The sequence below is a fragment of the Mauremys reevesii genome, linkage group 18 (assembly GCF_016161935.1).
Source record: "Mauremys reevesii isolate NIE-2019 linkage group 18, ASM1616193v1, whole genome shotgun sequence".
NCBI classification, from domain to species: Eukaryota; Metazoa; Chordata; order Testudines; family Geoemydidae; genus Mauremys; species Mauremys reevesii.
In genome coordinates, this window is record NC_052640.1 from 9180930 (window position 1) to 9199033 (window position 18104).

An 18104-nucleotide genomic window follows, 5' to 3' on the forward strand; every position below is an offset into this window, starting at 1 on the left:
AAGGATTTTGACCCACCAGCAGCCCCCTACCACCAGAAGAGACCAGAGAAGACTACCTACTACTGCTGCACCACACTGCCTTGCTCCCCCCCCTGCCCCCCAGGCTGCCCAGGGCAGGGCCAGGGGGGGGAAGAATAAAAAAAAAAAAAAAAAACTAAAAATGAAAGTTTTTTGTGCTTTTTGTGTTGTCCACTTTTAGTGACACTTTAATAAACCTTTTTGTTCCCTTTGTACTGTTGTTAATGTTTTTTTGCCTTTGCCCAGGCAACCACCCCAACCCCCACCCCCACCCCCCACCCACCCCAGTGCACTAACAGTGCACACACTAGGTCCAGTAGTCTTTAGGCTAGGTCCCAAGACTAACGCTCACAAATTACCACCACAGCTCAGCCCAGCCAGAGGAATGGAGGAGCAGGTGGTGGGGTGTGGTGTGCCCCCCCACCCCCTACCCACACCCCCCCCCCCCCGGGCCCTCTGTTACTGCATCAGACTTGATAATGCGGCGGGGGGGAAACGTGAGCAGAGCCTGCCTGCCACTAGTGCACAGCCCCACTGCTGCCAACCTCGAGAGATTAAAACATCTGAGCCGGAGCCTGCTGCACCTTGCCCGAAGATGGTTTAGAGATGACACCGTTCTTCTGTCTTTCGCCCTCCCCCACACCCAGTCTGATCCCCGTGTGTGCACATCACAAGCAGCATTGCTCTCTCCCCAGTTTGTCAGGTAACGGGATGTTTGTGCCTGCTGCCCAGCATTTAATGCTGGCCCCATGTGCACCCATCACCCTCACCTCTGCCACTTATGGGGCTCTCCATCCCCTTCTCCCAGGCCTGGGGAGGCTCCAACCAGGGGCGGCTCCAAGCATGTGGCCTAGGCCGGCAAGCCCCGGGGGGCACTCTGCCAGCGCCGCGAGGGTGGCAGGCAGGTTGCCTTTGGAAGCTTGCCTATGGAGGGGCCGCTGATCCTGCGGCTTTGGCGGACCTCCCGCAGGCGCGCCTGTGGAAGGGCCGCAGGACCAGCAGGCCCTCCGTGCTTGGGGCAGCAAGATGTCTAGAGCCGCCCCTGGCTCCAACATGGTCCCCTCTCCCAGGCTAGGGAGCAGCTCCAGGGGCTCTTCCCACACAGGTCCTGTTCCTTCCCAGCTCTGGGGCTGGGAAGATGAGGCAGGAGCAAAGCACCTGTCCTGTCCCCATGGCTCACAGGTGAGGAGAGGACTGGGCCCACTGAGCTGCCTCTCCCTTCCTGAGGGTGGGGAGGGAAGGGAGAGGGCTCAGAGCTGCAAGAAGCTCCACCCTGAGCATCAGCCATAGACTGGCTCCAGCCCCTGCCACAATCATGGGCCTTGGGAAAGTGGCGCGAGTTAGCATGACTGAGGGCAGATTGAGCTAGGAGAGGCAGGATACTTGGAAAGGCTGGTGCCCTAGGGTACAGGCCCTCACCCCTGGAAGAGTTAGATTCTCCCTTCTTCCCCTCCTTCAGGGGCCTGGTGGACTTTTAGGGAAGGACACCCTCCCACGCTGACTTGGAGCCATTCAGAGGCAGGGGACTGCTCACCCCTGCTTTGACATGGACACTCACCTCAGCCTTCACCGAGCTGCTAGGGAAGGAGGCCCCTTGCTACAGCATTGGGCCAGCCCCAGAAGGAAGCGTATTAAACCTGCACCCTGCCATCAGCCCCTCCCAGCTGCACGGGTGGGACTTTAGCTGCATCTACACAGGCAAAGATGGGGGGGGGGGTTGGGTTTTTCCATTTCCTCCCTCCCCTACTAGAAGCAGGCAGAGAGGCCCCTGTGCAGGGTAGGGAGGTGGAAATAGGCCCCTCAACAGAAGGTTAGGGCAAAGTTAGATGCGGTCTTTGATGTTGGAACCTGTTCACAGCTGTTACTTTTGGATGTGACCTCTATGTGTGACATTAATCACACTAGTTATACACCTCAAGAAAGAGTCCAGCTTTGAATTGGGAACATTTTTTTATTTTGCTCTTAATCAGTGGGACCTGGGTGATTGCACTATAAAACCTTTCAGTTCCTTGCTGTACAATTTGGCCTGAAGATGACAGAGGAAAGTTATCACAACAGTTCTTGATAAAAAAAATGAAGCTTCTTTCAAGAATACTAGTGCTAAGAAAGGGAAGCGTTTGTTCAGAAATAGTAAGTGATTCAAAGGCCTGCAGTTTGCATTGTGATGTGAGTTTGCTACTTTAGGGATGTTTGATCTTTCTTTATGAAGATTCATTAACTTTCTCTGCTACTAGCAGGTAAGTGTTAGGTGTATTACAGTAGCATTTTCCCCATAGAAAGGAGAGTGATCAGCACCAGCACCTCACACCTTTCAGTAGTACAGACACTTGAGAGCTATAAAACCCTCAAGGCAACCTACACTCAGAATGATGGTTATTGGATAGTGAAAATTTTCCAGTTGTCTAATATCCAGTTTGGTAGTTACCATCAGCTTATAAAAAGATAAATCGTAACCAATGAATCACATACAAGTGTTTGGCAGATTTTGAAATCCACTTTAAGGACAGTCTTGACCCAAACTAGAGCTGCTTGTATTCAGGCATCACTAGCTCATGCTCCCTCCCGCTCTTGTGCCCTGTTTTCCACTTACACACCCTCTAGGATGCTGAAGCTGTTTTAGACACAAGTCCACAGATCATGTTTGACTATGACGTAACTGATTACCTACAAGGTAGCAGTGTGTTATCCAGCTAGCACATAGGTTCCCTTCTTCCCCCACCCCAACACACAGCACCATGATGCAGGAGGGACTTTGAGGAACCTTCCATTAAGGGAATGAAGCAACCAGAGAAGATTCACTTAAAAGGTCCACTATTTGATACAGTACATCAAATGGCACATATCCCTTAAAAAGGCAGCTTTAGAAGCACCACAAGTAACCGATGGAACAGTCAGGGATGGGCTCAGGATTTTGAGCAGAGGCCAACAACTATGCTTTGGCCAAGTCTTCTGAGGGTGCCCCTAATGCTTTGATAGTCTCAGCCTTCAAGCTTTATTGTCCTTGTATTATATGCAAGGGGAGTTTTCCTCAGCTAGCTTTCCTAATCCAACATAGTGCATGTTACGCAATTTCAGGCTACCCCAGGAAGGCTTCTGGCACAGCCATCACTGGTATTAAAGCTTTAACTACAGAAAGGTGGGGGGGGGGGGGAGAAAGACAAGTAATAGCCTGATAGCTTCCTTTTTCTGTGCTCTACCAGACACTTGCTCCACTAGGGACGTTCAAATGTGGCTTGACAGAATGCAGAGTCAGCTGAGATCGGAGGTGGGGTGCGAACCCTACAAGTCATTTGCGAAGAGTCTATGATCTAAGCTAGTGTCTTGAGACATGTCCCTCAACATCCCATACCTGCTGGGCACGCCCAGCACTAGCACAAGAGCCATAACCCCAGCCCACTGAGAGTGTTCTCAGAGCCCTGATCCAAGCAGTCTTAGGGCACAGCAGTTAATAGCAATTTGCATGGTAAAAAAATCCTCAACTCCTCTGAAAGCCCTACGTTGTGTATGGCCCATGCATCCCGGTGCTTCACATAGGAAAGTCCTTTGCTGCCATCAGTACTTGCAACACAAAGCTGAAGCTATAGGAGTGGTTTTCCTACCATTTGGTTACATTTCAGCTGTTGCTGGTCTGCCGCATTTAAGATGCCCTCAGCGCCACCCACTAAGAGTTATGGAATCGCCTGACATGGCAAAGGCTTTACAGCCTGGAAAGCTACAGGGAACACTGCCTGCAGAACGACTATTTTCACTCTGCTGTTACAAAACAGCCACAAAGTCTTCTTGGCTGGAGTGCAACCTGCCTCCCATTCTGCCAGCTAGTTTTCAGTTCCCATCCTTACGGGGCAGCACAAGTGTCACTGCAAGGAAGAGATCTCAGCTGACTGGGGAATGGAGCAGCTCTGGAATAGCTCTTACCCATGGTGACATTGTACAGTGTCACGATTAAAGACATTTCTCACGGTTCTACTAGAGTCTGAGGTCACGTGTGGAACAAGGCAATGCACCTGGTTGGCTCTGGGTAGGTAGAAGAGCTTCGATTAATTTGAAATCCAGGGAAAAAACTAAAGACTTGTAAAGTTAAAAAAAAGTCAGTGGCTTCTGCATGAGTGCACCACAGAAGTGCGGGTGGGATAGCCAGGGAGCTAAACAATATTTCTTTGGCAGAAATCAAATGAGAGCCACTGCCACATGTCTCAACAATGGCACTTGGAACCAACTAGCCAGATGAACCAAGTTGCTCATTTTGGAAAAACCCACTATGCTTTAAAGTAGTGATGAGCGAGCCTTCAGTCTAGCGCACCACCCCTCCAGAACAGCAATCACAGCCTTGACTCTTACACCCGCACATGGCTGCCTAGCCTAATACTCGTATATTAAACAAGTTGGCAGCATACGTCTCAAGATGTGGGGCACATGAGAACTCATTTCCATTCAGTGAACTTGAGCAAATGAATCCATCCCATCCAGTTCTCAGATTAGTGTTAGCCTCCTGAATGGAAGTGAGCTTCAGCCAGTGTCGATTTATTTAGTAAGCACCTCTCCATAAGCCTAAGCAGCACAGGTTGTTAAATAGACATTTTTATATATAAACCAGTTATTTCTACACCACAGGTAAACCTTGTTTGCTTTAAAGGATTAGCTATTAAAGTGCCTATTTCTTTTAGGATTCTCATCTTCTAAGTGGAAAGACACTATGTGGGCGAGGAAAGGACTTCAGGGGATTAGCCAGCAGGTATTCTTCATCCCTACCAGGCTGGAAGTAGCAGGTGAGAGGTCTCAGCCCATGCCAGCCCCAGGCCAACAAATGTTGAATATTTTGTATTTCAAATGCTAGGACTGAAGTGGTTTTATCCTCATCTCGTGTCTTGGTGCAGGACGTAAGAGCCGTGGCAATACAGTTCAATAGCCTCGGAGATTATTTTGTGCCTCTCAAGAGAGTTCAGAATCAGTTATTTTATCCAACTCTGCATCTCCTGTCTAGGATCCTACCAATGGACCCAGAGTGAGTCTGATCCCTAAGCACAGTCAGGTACCAGTGGGAATCGCCCTCCTGTAAGAGATTGGCACTTCAGGCTTCAGCGTCATCATTCTGGTTTGTTTTACTAGCGTCTTGAAGGAGTGGTGTTGTTTCTGAAGACCAAGGGGGTTCAGTCTGTGGGTCTGGCTCTCGTGGGCTCTTCTCTCCGGCGTGTCTCTGAATGAATAAAAGCAAGGACAGGTGACTCAGGGTGCAGCTAGACACCAGCACTGGTCATCACATACCCCAGTGACAGAAGATTTACATAGGATACCTGACAGTATGTTCAGCACTGGAATTTATCATGTAAAAACTCCAGACTAATCTGCAGTTTAGTGACACCCAGAAAGGGGGAGCAAGCTGCTCCCCCACAACAGGTCCCACTCAGAGACCAGAAACTGGTTGTTTATTAACCCACAGCTACTGTCCTCCCAAGGTGGCAACAAACACTGGGATGAAGTAAATGCTTAGGAGCACCAACACGTGGTCCATTTGATCAGAACAGATACAACTTAGGTAATGTTTTCACCCCTCAATTCAACACAGCTTTCAAAACAAAGCCAGGATGAAATAAGCCTGAAGAATGAACTACAGGTTCCAAGAGGGGTGTAAAATTGGCATTTACTACAGTAGCATCTCAATGAGACAGTAAATACATCAGGCATTCTAGATTAATACCTTACCCCAGCAACCTACAGCCCTTGGCCATTCCTGGGCTGTTCCATCCTGCCAGTGAAAGTTTATTGCAAAAGCCTTTTGCATATACAAACAAGCCATATGGCAACTTAACCCAAAAAGCTTTCCAAAGTAAGCATCATGCATGAGAACAGAGTGACCTGGTGACTCACTCTTTAGGAAGTGGTTGACTTACTTTTCTGTACTAATGAAGAGCAATCCTAATGTATGGAAGGGGTATGAAATAGTCAAACTGGTAATACTGGGACACATCTTGTCAGATTATTCTTTAAGCCAAAAGATCAGAAGCAATAAAACCCTCTATTCTTTCTAATGAGAGAAGTCTTCTCAGCTCCATGTGGGTGCTCCATATTTGTAAAGAGCTCCCACCGAGACCTCATGAAATCCCAGCAGAGGCCCCTCCTGGGAGATTTTTACCCCAAGTGAGGTTACGCAATCTCAGGCTACTCAACCTGGAAAGCACTTAAGCATGTTAGACTCCCTTTAGGAAGGGCTCTTTTCTTGATTAGAGGGCCTTTAACTGGAGTATGTATCTCAATCCACAAAGCGAGCACACATTTAAAAGGTTGAACAGTTCAACACCTTGACATAGAAACTAAAAATATTTAGCATGTGCCAAGAAAGTTTTAATCAATTCATTCTTAATTCACGGCTTTTAAAAGTGTTGCTTAGTCTCAACTGGTGTTGGCTGTATCTGTTATAACACTTAAGACTGAACAACAAGTTTTGGTCTCCAAATTCATTTTCAGATTTGGCCAAAGTGAGGCAGATCCATGGGTGTCACCCAGGCTCTTGTACGTCATTGCTGATTTTACCTCCTATGCCCCAGCAAGCAAAAAAAAGTTTACAGATACTAGGACCTCACCTCCATGCCAACCGTCACATACATGTAGCCAATATTGCACCCACCTCCAGGACTGCAGATAGTGCTTCCCGTGAATCCACCAAGAAGAGCGTTTTGAAAGAAGAGTTACCTGCACCTTCTCTCCCCTAATGAAGTGCAATCTAAACGCATGCAATATTCCCATTGCCTAGTTTAACCCAAAGCAAGCTTATTGCCACGAAGCATGAATAAAAAAGGTTTACCAAGAGGGCTCGTAGTTTACATGTGAACATTGAGCACTTTAGTTTGATAGCAGATTTAAGCAACATTTCAGCAGATTTATCACGTTAGCATTGTTTAGAGAAGAGTTTTACCTTTACTTGGTACCCACCTACAGGCTGGCTTCCTGCAGCACCGTCCCCTTAACTGGTGTCAACGGTTTTTCGGACAAGGCCTGGTCGGCCTCTTTAGTCTTTTTATTGCTACTCCAAAATAAAAAGCATTTTTCCTAGAAGATAATCAGGCTAGTTTATGTTGTATTTTAAAAGACATTTGGAAGATGTTTCCACTTGAAAAAGGGAGGCTGTGTTTAAGTTGTAATCATGGTTTGCTTAGTTACTAAATTCTAGTTCTTTACATGGAGTTTAAATTCTAGAGCTACAACTTGATTAATCTTCTTAAAATAAGAACAATCTGTACCAAGCCATTTTTAAAATGGTCTGTTCACATTTCATACTCTTGAGACTAATGAAACAAAAGGGTTTGTTCAGTGGATTGGGATTGTCGCACACAGTCAGCTGCATGCAAACTTTGCTGTGGTTGTGCAGGGGGGATTTTTTGTTTTAAAGCTTTTGTTTGGATTGGTGGGACAGACAGACACCATTTTAAATTGGCTCAAATTATAATCCAGAATCTAACTTTGCATTTAAGAGACTATTTAACATTGTCCAGTATGTCATTGAGGTTGAGTTTAAGCAACAGTGCACCCTCTGGAAAGCTGCTCTGGGGAATGAAGTACATTTTATATGCAGTTGCAAGAATTTAAGGGGATTTCATAATGGATCACAGATGGATTTAGAGTATTTGTTTTAAGCACAGGCACTCAAGATAATTCTGGCTCTTCAGAGGGAGGACTGTGGTTGATTAAGCAATTTATGAAGAGCTGATTATTAACACTTCACTAGAACAATCAAGAATGCACCTTTTATTTTGACCTGTGTTGCAGTTTGTATTATTCATCTATTGATCACTATGCAGTTACACAACCCTAAATGCTCAGCCAGATTCCCCCTACAAATTTATAGGGCCACTTCCAGGTTCTCTGCTGCGATTTTTTGTTCACTTGTTTTCTAGTGAGTAAGGAGAAAGTTTCTTGAAGTTGCATTTGCTTGTGTAGCACCAATACAGGCTCAGTTGTGGCTTAGCTGGCAACACTAGTTGCTCACCAATGGAGAATTGCAACTGCCTAGGATGCTCTTTTGCAGATCAGTATTCAGATTTTGCTACCAGAAGCCTCCATTCATGCAAGTGGCCAATTGGAGTTTGTTAACCCCATACTGAATCCCCTTTGGTAGAGTGCTCCCTGTAGAGGATACCCATGTTTTAGGGTCTGTTTTGATGTCCCTGTTAAAACCAACTCCTGCAGACTGGCCACTGGAAGGAGCTGTGAGACAGTGTATTTGACAGCAATACACTGGTTGCAACTGCCCTCCATAAACACCCCCATAGGAAGTTCTTTGGGCTGGGCTTCCCTACAGAATTAACTTGGGTTCCTTCCTCTGCACTCAAAGCCCCACCTCCATCTAAGGGTGCAAAAGGTGGATAGAACAGGGGGGTAAAGTCTCAAACTAGCATAAATGTGGAGTAGCTTCTGGTTTCATAGATTCCAAGGCTAGAGTGGACCATTGATCTAGTCTAACTGCCTGTAAAAAAACCCACAGACACTCTAGAACTTCCCCATAATATTTCCTTTCAAACTACAGCATCTTAAAAAAGAAACACACCCTTGATTTAAAGGATGCCAGAAATTGAGAACCCACCCACAACCCTTGTGAAATTTTCTACAGTTAATTACACTCATTGTTCCCACTTTATGCCAAGGAATAGGAGCACTTTTGCTTTTCACATAATTGAGCTTGTACAAGTGACTGACCTGTTAGTAGCAACAGTTTTGATCATTTATCCCAGCTAATTTACTAATCTAAATCACTTCAGAGAACCATCAAGTGAATCAAACATTATTGAATCAGTATCACTAGACAGTAAATGGTTTAAAGATTACAGACCTGGTATTCCTTTGGAATTGTTCATCCACGCTCACTTTGCAACAAAAGGATTTGGAAATAATATGCCAAAGTCAATTATGCTGCCATGTGGCGCGGTTTAAATCCAATTACCACTGGGAAAACCCTGGCAACTAGTTAACTGCTGATATTCAGACCCATTTTAAGGTAAGTGGGATAAGGAAAGTCAGCCATTGCTTCAGTGTATGCAGAAGTCATGACTGTTTCAAGGATTTAAGGACTGGAGGGTAAAGTAGGATCTGCTTGGGCATCTGTTGAGATAACATTGCAGATATTGCAATCACAGGCAAGTTGAGCCAAAGCACCAAGCTGCATGATTTAAATGAGCTAGTTGGGAGGATTACATACACACGGGACTTGCTGGTAAGTAACCAGGAGGCTGTTTTAAAGCCCACAGACTATTTAGAGTCTTTCCAGGTGCATGTTTTGGGGCCAAAGTCGAAAGATGTCACCATCAAAGGTTTGTTTTTTAAAGCTTTAACTTTCGGCATCTTCACATGTTATCCTCATGTTACACAGCAATCCTCAAGATTACTCCAGCACAGTAAGGGAGTGGGATCACCCCATAATGTCAAAGTCCCAAGGCCACTCATGTTGAAGTGCCCTATATGCTGCACTTTGAGTAAACAGCACAGATTCTCAATACCCCTTGATGATCTTCCCTAAGAGAAAGGGCCCCAGGAAGTTTTCCTGTCTTAAGTGTACCTGGGATGAACTACTGCATATGTACACTGGTAACAGACTTTAGGAACTTAGCAGCAGGCTTGAGTCACTGAGGCCTGGTCTACACTACAGTTAGGTCAATGCAAGGCAGCTCACGTCGCTCTAACTACGTCTGTGTCTAAACTACAGCCTTGTCCCACCCACGTAAGTGCCTTCCTACACCAGTGTAACTACTCCACCTGCATGAGAGGCTTATTTTGGTGTAGTCAGGGTGACACTGTCTGTGTAAACACCGTTACTTACATGGGTTGGCCCCTGCTCCCAGTAGGGAATGGAGAGGTGGGGAGGGCAGCTTATCAGGAGCAGGTGGGCTCTCAGCTCCCTCCACTGCCCCTCTTAGGCTGGTGGAAGTGCTCCTGGTGAGAATGCAAACCACCAACCCAAGGAAGGTAGAGTGGACATGCACCACTGTAGTAATTACTGTGGTGGCTGCAAGTCAACTTAACAAACTTCAGTGTAGAAATATCCTAAAGTTGCTAAATGCAGCAGACACCAGCAATGGATTCTGAAGTCTAGGATCTGAACCTACTGTCATGCTGCTGCCTTTGGTACGGGGGGTGTGGGGGGGAGAATAGGAGTCAGGGTTCCAGGAAAGAAGCAGCTCGCTCTTCTTTCCTGCTTGCTGCATTGAACATAGCGAGCTCCTGGCCCTGTTCCAGTCTATTTTACCCGTGGCAAAGGATCACAGCACCACAAAGTATTTGCAGTCCAGACTTCTACATGCTTTAGCAAACCCCACTGCTAAGGCACTGAGTGGTCTTACATAGAGATGTCAGTCAGTGCTAAGAAGCAGCTAGGCAAGGGAATCTCTTATTGGACCAACTTCTGTCATGGAGAGAGACAGACAAAGCTTTTGAGCTCGAGGTCACCTAAAGCAGAGCTCTGTGTGAGCTTGAAAGCTGGTCTGTTTCTCTCAGCAACAGAAGTTGGTCCAATAAAAGTTATTACCTCCCCCACCTTGTCTGGCTAATATCCTGGGACCAACTGCCACAACACTGTATAGTAAGCCAGACTTCTGGAGAAGCAGCTTGGGGTTTAGCTAGTGAAAGGAAGTGCTCATATACTTTGAGCCATTCAAGCAATAACTAATGAGCATCAGTGGCTACTTCAATGCTTGCTCTGGTCAGACCAAAAGAAGAAGGGAGAGTGACCTTCCCACACCTATCATGTGGCGGAAATGGCTTGTAGGAACGTTGATGAGGAATTTGGCGGCAGAGCTGGAAGCTACAAGACAAAGAAGCCTCATTGATCTTAGAGTGTCAGCTAAAATGACCCACTCATTTGTTGAAGTCTTTCAAGTGTTCAGAGTTAGAAGTGAGCAGAGGTGAGCAATGCCCCCTAGTGCCTACTTCACAGCAGGGAGTGTGGCCATCCAGCTATGACCTCTTAAACCATCAGCAATCTTGAGTTAGATTAACTAGCACTACAATAAATAAAAAACCAAATCAAATTTTGGGATTAGATTGAAAGTTGGCATCAGTTGAAAGCCACGAGTTTTGCCATTTGCTTGTTCCTACCTTTCTCTTTACCTCCAGTACAATGGCAGCAACAATCAAAGCGACACCTAGACCGATGCAGATATATTGCACATATTCCAGCACAGATGGGATCAGTACCAGGTTGGTGTAGAACTGCTTTAAGACTGAACCTTCAATGGCTCCGCTCTGCCCAGAAGAGAGTAGTTTTCAGTGGCAGCTTTGCAGATCATAGTTCACAGCACAAAGATTCTGTATTAGTGGTGTCCTGCTTCCTCTAAAGCATGGCTTGGAAAACTTAGTCTGGTATATAGAGGAATTCAGTGAAGTGTAAGAAGTTAACAGACCACAAGGAAATAAACGCTAGTCTTTAAAAGAGAGGCTGCATTGGAATTTGTACAAGTTAAACCTACTATTGGCAATAATAAATGCCTAGGCAGCCGGGTCTAAAACGTTTGGGCTGCGACATTAAGTTTTATGTATTTTGTTAAGTGACAAATATCCAGCATGCTCTGCCAGCTTTACAGCTAGTAGGCATTTGCCCACCTGTGTTAACTCGGGAGACCTAGATCGAGAAGTTGAGCAAGACTATCACTGATGCTTTCTATACACACAGAAGTGAACAGAAGAGGTTACTCAAATTGCAAGGCTGAGTCAGGAAGAGATTAAGTGTGCAGCCAAGTGTTGAACAAAGTGTCCCTAATCCATTTATGCAAAGTTCCCAACTGAGAAATGTGCAGCTTAGACCTTTACTCCAGTTGAAGTTTCTCCAGTAAAGACATGCAACGTTGCCCTTTAGCCCCTCCCCACACTGCTCTCATCACAAGCCATCTTCTGACTACCCCCGTGTTTCCTCCTTTGCGGTACAGATTTTGCATGGTTAACGTTACTTTTCCAACCAAGGGCAGTAAATCCAACTCACCTCTGCAAACCAAAGTAGAGGCAAGACAACCGGCTCAATCTGTCCTGTTTGACTAAACAGAAAGAAAGGTTCACACACATTTATAATCACAATCAGCCAATCTACACATACCAGCGTTCTGCTCCAATGGTTTCTAAGGATCTGGTCACCTTTTAATAGAAGTTTCAAAATTTGACAGGCATGAAGACAATGGAAAGAGTTGGTGATTCCCCCCAGCTCATTTCAGTGAATTCTTTCTATGCAATATTAGGTCTGATTAAACTTCTTAGATGCAAACTTTAAAGTTGTTAGTTTTTAGGAGAAGAACTTGAATTTTAGATGTTTAATAAGAAGTCAGCATTTCCCAGATATCACCATAGTATCTGAAATACCATGCTTCTTCCTTTAGACTTCCAAAAGGGATCATTTTGCAAACAGTGAGTTTAATGGGAACCTCTGTGCTTAATCCAAGAGTTGTTATAATGCATTCTGGTAATCTAGGTGGTACTCAAAGTGTTGGGAACAGTGTTGCTGTCTCAGCTAATTGTTAGAGGCCGGACTAAACCTGGTCTAAAGAGAGCGCAAGTTCACCTCCTCCTACAAGAGCAAGTGCTATAGCACCAGATTTCGAGAAGAGCTCAGCATCCAGTTTGGAAGTCTGGCCACTTGTTTTGATACTTGAGTGGCAGGAGTGTGCTTTTGGGAGGCTGACTGCAATTGTGAGCACACAGCATTTTAGAACTGACCCAGAAAGTCTACTTTGTATTTTATTTGCAACAGTGCCATCAGAACATGGAGACTATTGCATGACTAGGCACTGATGCATTCCAAGCTCTTAAAGCTGCAGTCTGATGTTAGGCTATGTCTACACTAGAAATGCTTTGCCAGTCTCTCTCCTAGTGTGGATGCAACTGTAAAAGCAAAACTGCACTGTGCACCAGTATAGAAGCCACCCCTGTTCCCTATGTTACGAGCTACAGTTTTGCTGGTATAACTGCGTCTCCACTTGGGAGTTTGATGGCATAACTGTGTCAGGGGTGTGAACAACACAACCATGGTATCAGGAGTCTAGTGTAGACAGCCATGAACTACAGAGGTTTCATCCACACAAATAGCTAAAGCAAGATAAATAAGAAAGCCAATTGAAGAGGCATACCCCTGCATATGGTGTGTTAAAAATGGAAAGCCATGTAGGGCTGGTCTGTTCATGAGCTCAGCTGAGTAGTAAGATACCAAATGTCTTTCTCCAAGAGAGAAGCCACTAGGCTGTGAGATTATGACTATCTTGACAAGTTTAGGTTTGACAACTGACGTGAAACTGAGGAATGGGATCAGACCAGGGTAGCAACCTATGTGCCGAAGGCAGCACGCGAGCCGATTGTCAATGGCACTCTCACTGGCCAGCTTCTGGCCACTGCTCCAGGGGGCTCTGCATTTTAGTTTTAAATGAAAATTCTTAAACATTTTAAAAACCTTATTTACTTTACATACAATAGTTTAGTTATATATTAGACTTCTAGAAACAGACCTTCTAAAAACATTAGAATGTATTACTGCATGCAAAACCTTCGAGTGAATAAATGAAGACTCGGCACACCACTTCTGAAAGGTTGCCAATCCCTGGATTAGACAGTGAATAGATTGCATTACACAGAGCTTTTTTTTGGATCCAGAAGAATTATAACAAAGAAGCTATTCAAACGGCATTACACTTGTGATGTTAGTCTGTCATTAACTTTCAAGCATGTAAGCCACATGTCTCTTGGACATCCCCAAAGCAAGCTACTTACCTTATGCCAGAGACCTTCTTTATATACAGACTCAGTTGCAGCTTGATTGAGCAGTTCATTGGAATTCCTGTGACCTGCATTAAAACAGGAAACCAAGCACATCTCAGCTATACTGCCTGGTGTTCATGCAGAAGAAAAAGCTTCAGAACCGCCCCCAAACCACTAACAAAGAATTGCAACATGTGAAAGTGCCTAGTGCATGCAAAAGAGGAGAGGGAAGGAGAACAGAAAGAGGGTAAATGGCTCTGAGGAAGACCTTGCCTTAGGAGGCAAACTGAATCATTGCTTTTCACTTTAAGCCTGGGCTACAGTGAGTGCTTAAGCAGAGACAAGGTGTGGCAGTCAAGTCAGGATTCAGAAGACAGAACAGTTTTCTGGGAAGATCATAACAGACTTTTCTGGGAAAAGTGATGTGTTAGAAGAACTCTGCTCTCAGAAGGTACTTGAAAGGGTCCTCCAAGGTGGGTGACCAAGCCATTCCTCAAATCACAAGACAAGACCAAAAACACAAAGCTGGCACAAAAGAACTGCTACTGATACAGAGTAGTGCTAACGGCAAAACACTAGGTGGTGCTGTAGCAGACCAATATTGTCAAGTCAGCACACAGCAACACCCTAGGAGGCCAAACAATTGACTTACACTCTAAAAATAACCAGTCCTTGTGGCATCTTAGAGACTAACAAATTTATTTGGTGGTTTGAGCATTGGTCTGCTAAACCCAGGGTTGTGAGTTCAATCCTTGAGGGCCACTTAGGGATCCGGACAAAAAAACTGCCTGGGGATTGGTCCTGCTTTGAGCAGGGGGTTGGACTAGATGACCTCCTGAGGTCCCTTCCAACCCTGATAGCCCACAAAAGCTTATCGTAGAATCAGACTAAAACCCACTTCAGATGCATCAAAGGCCTAAAGGAAAGTTGGAACTATTAAGAAATTGGGTGTTTGTATCTTAGTCTAATTTATGAAAAGATCGTTTTAGTGCAACTTCAGCTTGCTTTGATGTTTAAGAGCATGAGTTGTCTGCAGGACAATATCCTAAGTGTCAGGGTGGTAAGATGCACAAAAAGCCCCATCACTGGGGAATTTGGCAAGCAAATGACTACCCACACAATGTTTCATTCTTTGATTCAAGCCACTTACTAATCATTTAGTCACATTACTTACACAGTGGTGCCAACATCCATGAGGATGACTGACAGGTGTTTAGATACAAACTGTTGGAATATCAAAACATCTGCCAAAATGATGTTACTACGGAGAGTTAAAACTAACAAGATTAAGGCATCAGCAGGATTGCAACATCACTACAGCTTTCTGTTTACAGGTATTTAATATCTTCCCCACCCTCACCAGCCTTTCCCACTCCTCTGCTACTAACCTTCAATAGCTTTGTTGTGCAAAGCAACAGAAAATTGTGAATTGTGCAGTACTGGGGTTTTATCTCTATGGTTAGTGTTTATTACAAATATTTTAATTAAGCCTTATTGCCATGGACTTTATTTTATGGTCTACATAGATTAGCGAGTAATTGGGGGGGAAATTAATCTTTTCCTTTTAGGAGAGCCAAAGTACACTTACCTCTGCCCAAATATTATAAAAACATGGACTGATGGCACACAGCCACAGTCAGAAGATACTCAGACTGTAAGGTGAGAAGGGACCATTATGATCTAGTCTGACCTCCTGCACAATGCAGGCCACAGAATCTCACCCACCCACTCCTGTAACAAACCCCTAACCTATGTCTGAGCTATTGAAGACCTCAAGGTGCAGAGACTCTTCCAGCAAGTGACCCGTGCCCCACTCTGCAGAGGAAGGCGAAAACCCCCCAGGGCCTCTGCCAATCTGCCCTGGAGGAAAATTCCTCCCCAACCCAAATATGGCGATCAGTTAAACCCTGAACATGTGGGCACGACTCACCAGCCAGCACCCAGGAAAGAACTCTCTGTAGTAACTCGATCTCACCCCATCTAAGATCCCTGCTTAGCTCTAGATCAGGGGTGGCAACCTTTCAGAAGTGGTGTGCCAAGTCTTCATTTATTCACTCTAATTTAAGGTTTTGCATGCCAGTAATACATTAACTTTTTAGAAGGTCTCCTTCTATAAACCTAGAAAACAAACTAAACTATTGTATGTAAAGTAAATGAGGTTTTTAAAATGTTTAAGCATTTTCATTTAAAATTAAATGAAAATGCAGAGCCCCCTGAACTGGTGGCCAGGACCTGGGCAGTGAGAGTACTTGGCAATCTTCAGGGATAAGGACAAGACACTTGCATGGGAGCCTCTGGTTAACCAAAACAATGGAGTTTATTTTAAGCCTGTGCATGCATCTAAAGGCAGGCTTAAAAACAGCTCTACAAGCGATATCTAGAAGTCAGAACACAGCCCCTTAATGGGTTCAAGATGGCTTCATTGCCCAGCAACCCAACCTGTGGTAAGCGCACCACTGCACTCTAGGTCCCATGGCTGCCGGTCAGGAGGCGATCCTCACATTACATTCTCTAGAGCTTACTGAGCATGCCTTGGGTGCTTGTTTCCCTGAGAAGCCCTATAAAATACTTGATCCAGGACAGCAACTGGACTTTAGGATTGACCTGGTAGCCTACCAAGCTGGAGGTGTCTATTATACATTGGAAGTGGAAGAGAAACAGGTGAGAAATAGAACTGAGTCATAAGAGGAGCCAGCTAGCAGTAAGAAGTGCCGGATGCAGAAAAGTATTTATTCCTCCATGTTTGTAATGACAGCCTGTCAGGAGGTCACTTAGTTATAGCTGTTGCACAATCACTAGGAAGTGTGCCCTGTTTGTACATGTGAGTATGCCACTGGGCTACTTCTCACAGCATCAAATGGCTCTGCTCTGTAACTTCATGGACAGCATTTCTGTTTGCACCACAGAGCAGAGTCTTACTGCCCGATATTAAGGGAGAAGACGACATTTCACCCACTACAATAGGTTAGCGGTCAACTCCAGGTAAGTATTTCTCCAGGATTAGCTGCTGCTCTTGTCAGACCTGAATGTTGTCTTGACAGACTGTCCAAGAGAACAGCTACATTCTGACTAGATACAGCCTAGTGCAGGTTCTTGGTGAGGTTTGATGTGCAGTGAGGAAGGTGGGGGAGGGGTTGAACCTCATTTATTCTCTTTAGCACATATTAGACTTTTATTCGCTAATTTTGAAAAGCCCCTTAGCAGGCTGAGAAGTCATTCCCAGCAGGGCAATTAGAACAGAGCTGTCAACACAATTACGTTGGTGATGTGTCTATCTGGCATGCTATATTTTGCAATTCTCTGCAAGTAGATCAGTGAGTGTGTTTTAATTATGGTTTTACAGCCATTTTATCTAAATACATCTCAGCAATAAACATTTAAAATCCTTGTACTATGGAACCTGCTCGTGGCAGCAGTTTTCGTGCCAGAGTGAGAGGAAGCTGACAGGCAGACAATGTGCATCTGTCTAGAGTCTACACTGAAAACATTCCCAGACACCTCTTTGTGCAAAGTTTAGACAGAAAAACATCTAGAGTCAATCTCTCAAGAAAGCCTGCATGCGACTTGAAGCCAGCTCACCGGATGAACGTCAAGGAAGAGCCCATGCTGCTCCTTATTGGGATGTAATCCATCGACCGCTTCCACCAAGACAGGGTCAGCATTGTAGAAGTGCGGGTGGGATATGAACACTGGTGCATCTGAACAGAGTTAAGTTACCTTAGAGGGCTTGCATGAACATGCTTATTTAGAGAAGTTAGCCAGCTAAGAAAATGCAGACAATCTTTTGGGTTGGAAGCTGGATCCTGGAGGGTCTGCTTCCCTCCCCCTGCCCCACCACCCCATGCTCCAGACTTGGGCAGAATGAAATCAGTCCTAAGCCTGCTTTGGCAGATGAGTGTGAAGGAGATTTCCATACCTTCCCTGGCAGTTTATTCCATTGCTTAATGAAGCTTAAAATTTCTTAATACTTAACCTACTTTTTCCCTGCTGCAGCATAATCCAATCACTTCTCACTGTCCATGTTGATTTAATGACACATCTGTGTCAGGCATCTTCTATGCATTTTGGAGATTGTGAAGCTGGAGGTTTCACAAAACTGGACATTTACCTTTCTGGGGCCTGTTCTCCAGAACAACAGCTGAAAGGTTATTTGGATTCAGCTTAGTTCCTTTGCACCCAGGGGTAAATTGTGTGCCCCCAACTGATGCATTTCTCTCTTCCTAATTGTGCTTAACTATTTTCCCTCCACGTCAGGTTAGATGTGCGCAGCTTGAACATGACAAAAACCTTGCATGAAAATGTATCCGTCCTTATTGCTAATCCCCTGGAAATGCTCAGGATTCAATGTATAGCCGATGGACCCATGCCCC

General features: G+C 45.1%; 1 protein-coding gene across 2 annotated transcripts in view; it reads right to left on the reverse strand.

Moving 5' to 3' along the window:
• Nucleotides 1-1949: 1949 nt before the first annotated feature.
• SCARB1 (scavenger receptor class B member 1) overlaps nt 1950-18104 on the reverse strand; it is a 43724-nt gene continuing 27569 nt past the window's right edge. Inside the window, exons 8-13 of one of the 2 annotated variants that reach the window (XM_039505058.1) lie at nt 17314-17432; nt 13747-13820; nt 11978-12029; nt 11098-11244; nt 6946-7062; nt 5078-5212 (exon numbers count right to left, since the gene is read on the reverse strand). In XM_039505058.1, coding sequence (XP_039360992.1) covers nt 6946-7062; nt 11098-11244; nt 11978-12029; nt 13747-13820; nt 17314-17432 — 509 coding nt within the window. In that variant the 3' untranslated portion in view covers nt 5078-5212. Of the gene's footprint in view, nt 5213-6945; nt 7063-11097; nt 11245-11977; nt 12030-13746; nt 13821-17313; nt 17433-18104 lie in introns of both variants that reach the window. The other variant, XM_039505057.1, reaches the window with a different exon arrangement.